This window comes from Mandrillus leucophaeus, unplaced genomic scaffold (genome assembly GCF_000951045.1).
Source record: "Mandrillus leucophaeus isolate KB7577 unplaced genomic scaffold, Mleu.le_1.0 Scaffold135, whole genome shotgun sequence".
NCBI lineage: Eukaryota > Metazoa > Chordata > Mammalia > Primates > Cercopithecidae > Mandrillus > Mandrillus leucophaeus.
In genome coordinates, this window is record NW_012101310.1 from 1,278,345 (window position 1) to 1,289,379 (window position 11,035).

The 11,035-nt window shown below is 41.9% G+C and overlaps 1 protein-coding gene across 1 annotated transcript in view; it reads left to right on the top strand.

The window, feature by feature from the left end:
* The window catches only part of USP43 (ubiquitin specific peptidase 43), a 95,686-nt gene that overhangs the window by 37,543 nt on the left and 47,108 nt on the right, over positions 1 to 11,035 (top strand). The window contains exons 6-9 of the mRNA XM_011973183.1: positions 451 to 586; positions 3,738 to 3,873; positions 5,849 to 5,984; positions 9,803 to 9,914. Of these exons, the coding sequence (XP_011828573.1) occupies positions 451 to 586; positions 3,738 to 3,873; positions 5,849 to 5,984; positions 9,803 to 9,914 (520 nt within the window). The remainder of the gene's footprint in view (positions 1 to 450; positions 587 to 3,737; positions 3,874 to 5,848; positions 5,985 to 9,802; positions 9,915 to 11,035) is intronic.

The window sequence follows — 11,035 nt, forward strand, 5'->3', positions numbered from 1 at the left end:
CCTGGTGACAATGTACCAAGTACAGGGACACAACCAGGAAGTAGAGATTAACTACGTGCTGAACTTGATCCATTATCTTTGTTTTTTTTTTTTGAGGTGGAGTCTCGCTCTGTCACCCAGGCTGGAGTCCAGTGGGCCATCTCTGCTCACTGCAACCCCCGCCTCCCAGGTTCAAGCGATTCTCCTGCCTCAGCCTCCCGAGTAGCTGGGATTACAGGCGCCTGCCACCACACTCAGCTAATTTTTTTGTACTTTTAGTAGAGACGGGGTTTCACCATGCTGGCCAGGCTAGTCTCGAACTCTGGACCTCAGGTGATCCAGCCGCCTCAGCCTCTCAAAGTGCTAGGATTACAGGTGTGAGCCACTGCGCCCGGCCTTGATCCATCATCAACAATGTCGTTCACAGTTCCTGTCAGTCCTTTAAGGGTGTTGCCCCTTCCTGTTTTCCAGGTTCTTGAGTGTCACCTTGGTCTTCCCCTCTAAGAGCCAGCGGTTCCTGCGGGTTGGCCTGGCCGTGCCAATCCTCAGCACAGTGGCAGTCCTGAGGAGGATGGTTGCAGAGGAAGGAGGCGTCCCTGCAGATGAGGTGTGATAGAATTGCACTGGGGCCTGGTCATTGGATGACAGAATGCTAAGTGAGCCAGCTGTCTAGGCTGTTTAGGCCAATGTGTGGTTCCCAGGTGACTCCAGCATGACTCATGGGTTTCTGTTTGATTAGTAGTGCCTGGCGTCTGGGATGACTGGGCCTTGACTTCTCCCTGAATTGACACAGAATGACCAGAAAAGAACACCTTTGCCTTCCAAGAAGGCGATGACGATTATGATCATAATAATTCCAACAATACCTACCCCTAGGTAGTGCTTACTAAGTGTGAGGCACTGTTCTGTGACCTTTCTATTCATGCCTGGTTTAATCACAGGTGTCCTGTGCAGTAGACATTACAATTATCCTCCTCTTACTAATGGGGAATAAAGAAGCCCTGAGAGGTTAAGTGACTTGCCCAACGTCACTAGCTAGTAAGTGGCTGAGCCAGGATTTGGATTTCGATGGTTTGACTTCATAGCCCAAGTCACCACTGTGTATTTTCAGTCTTGGGAATATAAACCAGGACACTAAAGGAACAGTGAGTGAAACAGGAGGACCTGCTGAGAGAACTGAGGATGTGTGACGTGAGAGAGAACATCTGGGGGAAGCTGGGATGGCTGTGTTCTACTTGTTTTCTTTTCAAATGAGTCCTGCTAAAGGGATTGGATTCACGGTGCCTGGAGGGGCCCTCATGAGGAACAGGGAGGAGGCCATGGTGGCGCTAAGCCACGTGGCAGGATGGGACAGCCCTCAGGGTGATTCAGTAGCTCCCTAGGTTTCTGAGCCTGGACGCAGTACGCGATTGGCTCTGTGTCCTTAACTGTGAAATGGAAAATTGACACTTCCCTGACTATCTCATGGGATTTTTTTTCAAATCAAAAACTATTTTTAACCTTGTTGGGAAGACATGCCATGCATACAATAACGTCTACCTACCTGAAGATTGTGGTTTGCTGGCTTTCTCTACATTCATAGCTATATTCCTATAACCTCCACGCTTCCTCAGCCTCCCCATCACCCCAGTGGGCTCCTTTCTGACCCTGCCCAATCAATCCCTCTGACCTCTATCGCCCCTCCTAGAATATTTATGACTCTCCCAGGTAGCGGCGGAAATGTGTGTATCTTGCTTTGTAAACTCTAAAGGGCACTATGGGGAGTTATTGAAAGAGACGGAGAGAGACGGGGACAGTGGGTGAGAGTCCTGGGGAGAAAGTGGCCGTAAGAAAAGATCAAAAGGGAGAAGTCTATGAGAGGGAGCGTTTGAATAATTAAGAGCATGAAAAATCCGGCAGGAATTTGAGAGGTGTGATGGTTCCCTGATTGGTTCAGGGAGATGAGAATCACTTGGGGATGCCAGTGCGGGATGAGCATTTTCCACTGAAACTTAAAGTCATCTGTTTTGATGTTTTGTTTTCTTTAGCTGGCAAGTGTATTGCATATATATTATCTAAAATCATAGATATATGTATTTGGATTTATTTTTCTATTATTATTATTAGTATTATTATTATTGACGGAGTCTCACTCTGTCACCAGGCTGGAGTGCAGTGCAGTGGCACGATCTCAGCTCACTGCAACCTTCACCTCCAGGGTTCAAGTGAGTCTCCTGCCTCAACCTCCCATGTAGCTGGAACTACAGGCACCCGCCACCACGCCTGGCTAATTTTTTGTGTTTTTAGTAGAGACGGGGTTTCACCGTGTTGGCCAGGATGGTCTCGATCTCTTGACCTCGTGATCTGCCCACCTCAACCTCCCAATGTTTTGGGATTACAGGGGTGAGCCACCGCGCCCGGCCTGTATTTGGATTTATTTATGTCATCTTATGCTATTTACCCTGTTTTTCTATTTTGTATTGCCCCCTAACCCCCCAATTTTTAGATTGAGCAGTCTTCTTCTTTTAGAAGATGATTCTTTTAGATTGAGCAATTTTTCTTTATTTCGTCTCTTCTGGGATGAAGTACATATACATTATATTTCCATTCTTTCAGTGGTTATTAAAATGTCAACTTGCGTAATTACTAGTCTAATGTTAATCTTCCCATGTAACACAAGGATCTTGGCATGGCATTAAATCCCCTTATACCTTTTTGATTTAGATATTATTGTCCAGTATTTTAATCCGTTCTCTACCTCCAACTGTAATAGTAGTAATAGTTATTATTTTAGCTTTATATAGTCGATAATATTTACTATTTTCTTTGGTTCATCATTTCTCCTACAACTCAAGTTTTCTCTTTGATTCAGGTTTGTAAATCCTGAAATCTATGTATTTATTTATGAATGAATGAATAAATGAATGAATGAATGACAGGATTTTCCTCTGTTGCCCTGGCTGGAGTGCAGGGGTGTGATCATAACTTACTGCAGCCTTGAACTGCTGGGCTCAAGGGATCCTCCCACCTCAGCCTCCTGAGTAGCTGGGACTACAGGCTCATGCCACTATGCCTGGCTAATTTAAAAAATAAAAACTGTGTAGAGATGGGGTCCTGCTATGTTGCCCAGGCTGGTCTTGAACTCCTGGGCTCAAGTGACCCTCCCTCCTCAGCCTCCCAAAGTGTTGGGATTATAGGCGTGAGCCACTGTACTCAGCCCTGAAATGCATCTTTTGAAAGAGAACTTCCCAGGCAGTGTACCTTGAATAGGTTATGTGTGCTGAGATATTGATTTCTTCAGCCTTCGGGGTAGCAGAGTTGGGTCTAGGGCAGTCAGGACCACCACAGTAGTCACCCCTCTACTCTGCTACCAAACCATCTCCTATTTACTTCAAAGTTTGGTAAAAATATTTTTTTATGTATGCAATCATGTGAAAAAGGTTAGTAAACCTATTCAGAAATTTTTTCACTCCGTAGTAAACACTCACTTTTTGTTCACATGAGGAGGGCTTTATTTTGTTGTCATTTTTCTATGCTTGTTTAGCTGGGTGTAAAACTTAGATTTTTTTTTTTCTTCAGTTTCTTTTTTTTTGTCGCACTTGAGATGTCTGTGGACAATCTAATTGTTATATCTAATATGCCTTACTACTAAAAATAAGTAGCCAATTAGAAGGAAGGAAAGGGTGAAAATGGGTGTTGACTATCAGTCACTTTTAGATTTCTTACCTGTTGATTTCTCTTTCGGAAATCAAGAGGGAAAATGATCTTTCTCATTTCAGGTGATCTTAGTTGAACTGTATCCCAGTGGATTTCAGCGGTCTTTCTTTGATGAAGAGGACCTGAATACTATCGCAGAGGGAGATAATGTGTATGCCTTTCAAGTTCCTCCCTCACCCAGCCAGGGGACTCTCTCAGGTATAACAGGTGCTTTACACAATTTTATTTGGCTATGATGAGTTACAGGTTTCAGAGGATACTCTTTAGGTGCAAAGGCGTAAAACATCCAGTTTTAGCACTTGGAACAGTCAGACTTATTATCCCTGGCATTTGTTTTGTGCAGATGGTTGATATTAAAAATTATTCAGCTAATACAGGGATTCTCAAAACCTTAGTGAATATCAGAATCACCTGGAGGATGTGCGAAAGCAAATTTCTGGACCCTACCCACAGACTATATGATTTGGGTGGCCTGGAGTGGGGCCTAAGAGTTTGCACATCTAAGCGAGTTCCCAGGTGATGCTGATGCTGCTGGTCCAGGAACCACACTTTGAGAACCACCTTTTGGTATAAATGCTGGAGTCATCTTTGCCGTCAGGATTCCTATGGGTCAAGGTTTGTGTGTGAAGTAAAATGTCTACAAATTTGAGCAGTACATGGTTAAAGAGTTTATTAAATGACTTTTTAACAAAATAGTTCCCCTTCTTAATGCTTGTTTTTCCTATACCATAGACTGGCTAACATGGTCAGTTTCTAACAGTCCTTTTTATTTGTAGGTCAGGATACATGTTGGCCAAGTTGCTAGTGAAGAAGACCCATATATAAATATATATATATTTGAGACATATATGTATATATATTTGAGATGGTTTCTCACTCTGTCACCCAGGCTGTAGTACAGTGGCACGATCTCAGCTCATTGTAACCTCTGCCTCCCGGGTTCAAGTGATTCTCCTGCCTCAGCCTCCCAAGTAGCTGGGACTATAGGTGCCTGCTACCATGCTCGGCTAATTTTTGTATTTTTAGTAGAGACGGAGTTTCACCGTGTTGGCCAGGCTGGTCTCAAACTCCTGACCTCAGGTGATCCACCTGCCTCGGCCTCTGAAAGTGCTGGGATTACAGGCATGAGCCACCACGCCCAGCCTGAAGGCCCATATTTAAAGGACCCTATGTCAGTGTTACATTATACCCCAGATGTTTCCTATGCCCTGGCCCCATGTTTTAGCCGGCCTAGGTAGCAGCCTATAGGAACTGGATGTTCGCAGTTCTCTGAGTTGACAGGGAGATGCTGGGCATTGGAATCTAGAACAAGACATTAACTGACACTGACTGTGTTACAACCCAGTGAAACAAGTTCTCCTTTCAAATTCAATCATGACGGACACATCTTTTCCTTTAAAGTCAACAGTTCAGAACTGAGATGCAAATGGACGATAGTCCAATTCCTCTACTTCCTCATTGGTAGAGATTCTCATCCATCTCTGTATACTTCTTTTGTTGGCTTTCTAAGAGAGTGGATACCCTGGGGTTCTGTAATGAAGTCATAAAAGCAACCAAAATTATTTTGGAGTATTTTTCAGGTGCCTTGAAAAATATTAGTTAAATTCTTGTTCCTGTTTTAAAACTATAGGGTGATGACCGGGCACAGTGGCTCACGCCTGAAATCCCAATACTTTGGGAGGCCAAGGCAGGAGGATCACTGGAGGTCAGGAGTTGAAGACCAGCCTGGCCAACATGGTGAAACCCCATCTCTACCAAAAATACAGAAAAATTAGCTGGGTGTGGTGGCGCACATCCACAATCCCAGCTACTGGAGAGGCTGAGACAGGAGAATCACTTGAACCTGGAAGGCAGAGTTTGCAGTGAGGCGAGATTGTGCCACTGCACTCCAGCCTGGGGGGCAGAGCAAGACTCTGTCTCAAAGAAACACACAGAAAACTATTGGGTGAACACAATTGCAAATTCACTACCATATTCTTGATGTTCGTATGCCAGGTGTCAGATGGCACAAATGCCATGAACCTTGTTATCTCCTCCCCTAAAACCCTCTAGTGGCCCCCCGTTGGTGGTTAATAGATGCTCAAAGAGAAAGAGGGACTAGAGAAGCTAAGGCTCTGGCCCAGGAAAGCAGCTCCTTTAGGAATATGAACGAATGTCATTCTCTCTCCTCCAGCTCATCCACTGGCTCTGTCGGTCTCCCCACGCCTGGCAGCCCGTGAGGGCCAGCGATTCTCCCTCTCTCTCCACAGTGAGAGCAAGGTGCTAATCCTCTTCTGTAACTTGGTGGGGTCAGGGCAGCAGGCTAGCAGGTATGTTTCACTTTATTCTTTTTTCATGTGGTGTCTGGGATTTGTAGACCTGTGCTTGGGAGCCTGTCTAGAGTAAAATTAAATATTTATTCCCAAGGTTAATCAAGTAGGAGCCAGAAGTAGGGTCCTTTCTGACTAAGAGGATTAGAAATATCTGCCTTAAGCGTTTGGCTAACATTGTCATTCCTAACCATCAAACATCAGAGGCCTTCCTATTAATCAGAGGAACAGTTTTTACTGCCCTCACCACTATTATTCTATATTGTAATACCTAGGTGGTGCAGTGCTAAAAGAAACTGGCTATAAGAAAAGAGGTGATACTTTGGTTGTCTGTCCAGAAAACCAAGATCTGGAAAGTGATTGGCAGTAAGGAAAGGGTTCAGGAAATTGATGGGTTATATAACAAATATACAAAAACAGATAGCTTTCTTATATAGCCCCAATAAAGTGTTTAAAAGACAGAATTACGTTAAGTTATATTTAGATGGATGAAATGTTTCTAAAATGTATCTTGAATAAGAAACTGGTAAAAACAAAATGATAGATTATTCTAATAATTAAAATATTATTAATTAGCTCAGCTTGTAAAAATCAATTAGTCTAGCCTTACTTATTAATTCATCAACTCTCTAGTAATATGAAATATATCATTTTTATCGTACAATAAATACTTATAGACAGGTGGCCTATTCTGTTTGACTGATTTAATTGTATATTCTTCTGCCTGTATTACAATATTTTAATAATTTCAGAATTATGGTCTATTTCATATTACTAGAGAGTGAATGAATTATTCAAAGGTAAGGCTGGGCTAATTGGGCTAATTGATTTCTTTGTTTCTTTTTATTTTAAATAGTCAGCTTTTAACTCCTGCTATGGATTCACACGTATAAATTTCAGGTTGACTAGAGAGGTAACTCTAGAAAAGGAAGTCATAATATAACTTAAAGACAGCCGAGGTGGGTGGATCATGAGGTCAGGAGTTCGAGACCAGCCTGGCTAACACAGTGAAACTCTGTCTCTACTAAAAATACAAAAAATTAGCCGGGGGTGGTGGCGTGCACCTGTAGTTCCAGCTACTTGGGAGGCTGTGGCAGGAGAGTCGCTTGAACCGAGGAGGCAGATGTTGCAATTGGCTGAGATTGCACCACTGCACTCCAGCCTGGGCAACAGAGCAATACGCTGTCTCAAAAAAAAAAAAAAAAAAAAAAAAATTAATAAATTAAAAAAACAAAGACAACACGGGAGAATATTTATGTCCTTGGGTGGGGGCTAGTTTAACATGAAAGTCAGGAGGCTGTAAAGGAAAAGGCTGATGTTTCAAATATATTTAAAAATTTAAACTAAAAGCAAATTTGAAAGGCAAAGGGCAAATGAGGAAAGATATTTATGTCATGTGAGAGGCGAAGGATTTATATCCATCCTATAAATCCCAGCTCTCGAAAATTAAGGAGATAAATACCCTTGGTGAAATGAACCACAGAGATTGACATTAGTTCACAGAAGAAATACAGGCATAGGTTAAAATATTCAGCATCAGCCTGGCACAGTGGCTCACGCCTGTAATCCCAGCACTTTGGAAAGCCGAGGCTGAGGTTGGGAGTTGGAGACCAGCCTGACAAGTGGAGAAACCCCGTCTCTACTAAAAATATAAAATTAGCCAGGTGTGGTGGTGCACTCCTGTAATCCCAGCTACTCGGGAGGCTGAGACAGGAGAATGGCTTAAAACCAGGAGGCGGAGGTTGTGGTGAGCTGAGATTGCGCCACTGCACCCCAGCCTGGGCGACAAGAGCAAAACTCCGTCTCCAAAAAAAAAAAGAAAATTCAGCATCATTTGTAATAGAAGAAATTCTGGTTGCAATAGCAAAATACTATTCTTAACCTTTTAGATTGTTAAATAATTTTTAGAAATTGATAATGCTCATTCTGGGCCGGGGTCCGGGAAATCAGGTAAATTGGTATGGCTTTTTCGGAGGACAATTTGGGAAGAAAGAGCTTTAGTCTTGCCTTTCTACTTCTGGAACTTTACCCTAAGGGAATAATTGTGCACTCAAAGGTTATGTTCAAGGTTATATCTAGTTCCTGCGATAAGCAAGCATTGTTTAAATAAAAACTTGGAATGCCGCACAGTACAGCATGGATTAAGTAACCTGATCTGTCCACACAACAATGGATGCACAGTGCCCTTGCCTGTCCAGACAGATCGCCTCATACTTGTGCTCTGCTTTAGCCAATTTTATTTAACAGTTTTCACATTCTTACCTCACTGGGTCTTCACACAGGCTGCAGCGAGGCCAGGAAGCAGTGAGTGACTAGTGATTCGTCCAGGAGTACCCACAGCAGAGTTAGGGCCCGCAGGTGCAGCCTCACCCAGGATCCTGTACACCGTGAGCTCACTGCTGTGCGCTTACTATGTTGGGACATGGATACCATCCCCAGTGATGGGAATGTTCCTGATACCCCAAACCAACGGTTGTGTCATCTGGATTTATGTCTCTGCCTTGCCTTCCCCTGGCTCCAAGGTTCTCTTACTGTACTCCCTGCTGTGGGGAAGAGACTTTGCCAGCTAGCTGGTCATTTGGAGTAATCTGTTTACATAGCAGTATCTATCTGGCTTTGTATCACTGGGCCTCTGTTTACATTGCAATGTCTCCATTTGTTACAAGGTTCTCTGATTGGCAATTTTGGACTGTGTTTAGCTTTAAAAACCATTTACATTATTTTTAATTGACACATAATTATACATATTTATGGGGTACAGAGTGATATTTTGATACATGTATATAGTGTGTAATGATCAAATCAGGATAATTGCATAGCCATAACCTCAAACATTTATCATTTCATGTTGGGAAGATTGAAAATCCTATCCTCTAGCTGTTGAAAACACAATAAATTATTGTGAACAATAGTCACTCTGTACTGCTATAGAACACTAGAGCTTATTTCTCCTATCTAGCCATAATTTTTATTCATTACCTAACCTTTTCCTAGCCCCCACCAGCCCCTCCCAGCCTCTAGTAGAACTACTATTCTATTCTACTTCTATGACATTAACTTTTTTAGATTCCACATGCGTGAGTACAAGCAGTATTTATCTTTCTGTGCCTAACTTATTGCACTTAACGTAATGTCCTCCAGCCTCATCCATCTTGCCGCAAACAACAGGATTTCATTCCTTTTTCATGGGTGCATAGTATTCCATTATGTATATAGATTACGTTTCCTTTTTCATTTCTTTTCCATTCATCCACTGATGTATACTTAGGTTGATTTAGAATCTTGGCTATTGTGAATAGCCCTGCAATAAACACAGGAGTGCACAATCTTTCCTTTGGATAAATACCCAGTAGTGGGATGGCTGGGTCGTATGGTGGTTCTATTTTTAGTTTTTTGAAGAACATCCATGCTGTTCTCCACAGCGTCTCCTTTCCCACCAAGAGTGTACAAGAGTTCCCTTTTCTCCATAACCTCACCAGCATTTGTTATTTCTTGTCTTTTTGATGATAGCCATCCTAACTGGGGTAAGATGATATCTCATTGGGGTTTTGACTTGCATTTTCCTGATAATTAGTAACGCTGAGCATTTTTTCATATGCCTGTTGGCTACGTGTGTCTTTTTGAGAAACGTCTATTCAGATCCTTTGCCCATTTTCAAATGGGATTCTTTGTTTTTTCGCTGTTGAGTTTTTGTGCTTGGCTCTTAACTCGTCACTTATCCTATTGAGAGGAAGCCAGGGGTAGAACAACCACTCATGACTGGTGGATGTTGCTGGTTTTTCCTTTGCTGGAATAACCTGATTTCCTTGGATTTTCAGGTTTGGGCCGCCCTTCCTGATAAGGGAAGATAGAGCTGTTTCCTGGGCCCAGCTCCAGCAGTCTATCCTCAGCAAGGTCCGCCATCTTATGAAGAGTGAGGCCCCTGTACAGGTCAGTGGTGTGTGTGTGTGTGTGCATGCGTGCGTGCATGTGTGAGTGTGGGTGTGTGTATTGGGAGGGTTGGAATTTAGGGTAGCTCAGGAGAGGAGAATTTGCTGTTTAGGAGTGCTCATACTGTTTTATAAAATGACTTAGATTTATGTGCAAGTAGAAGTGACCATCTTATAGTCCGTAGTGTTTTACTTTTGTGCCATTATAAAATACCTTTCATGGACAGAGCTTTTTCTTATTAAATCTTTCAAAACACCATTGGGAAAATGGCATTTACATTACGAAAGTTTTTTTTTTTCACATTTTCCATCACTCCCTAAGCATTTACATTATTATTCCCAATTTTGTATGTTTATGACTTACCATAGTTTTTCCTAGAAGATAGCATATTGTAATAAATTGCAACTATATGTTTAAATCAACAATTTCAAGGGACTTGAGATAGAATTTCTGTGGAAAATTAAAATGATTATGTCCAAATATGAAAATCTAGATGTTAAAATAATTTTGTCCAGATTTTTTAAAAACTAAGATAACTCAAAGGAAAACAATATTTGCCTTGTTTATTTATTCTCAGATTGATAGTTTCCAAACAAAAACAGTATGTTTAAGAACTGTTGATTTTTTTTTTTAGCTCCTATAATATCAGAAACTTTCTGATGGTTGCTTGAAGATGTTGAAATTTTTAGGGACAGGTCAGTTGCGTCAGATTCCTGTTTTCCCCTAACTATTCCCATAGTAAAAGCTTTTTATTTGGAGCACACACAGATCTTATCTCAGAGATAATTCCTCCTAATTCATGCTCCTTCCTGCTCAGCAAAAACCATATGTTTGATTTAGGATTTATACCAAATAACACTTTGTTAAAAACCTTCACTACATTTGTCCCAACTTTTATCTCTGAAGCATTTTGTTCAATGTATTGTAGAGCAGATCCACCAAAGGGCCCAAATTAGAAACTCCTCTGCAAGTAGGTCAGTCTATCCAGTGAGAGTTTTGCCTTCTCCCAAACCTTAAGCTACTGATTATTGCAATACATGAAACCATTTTCATGTGAGCATTTAACTCAGCTGTCCTTACTCTTACCTGCTCACACACCTGTACTTTTTTTTTTTTTTTTT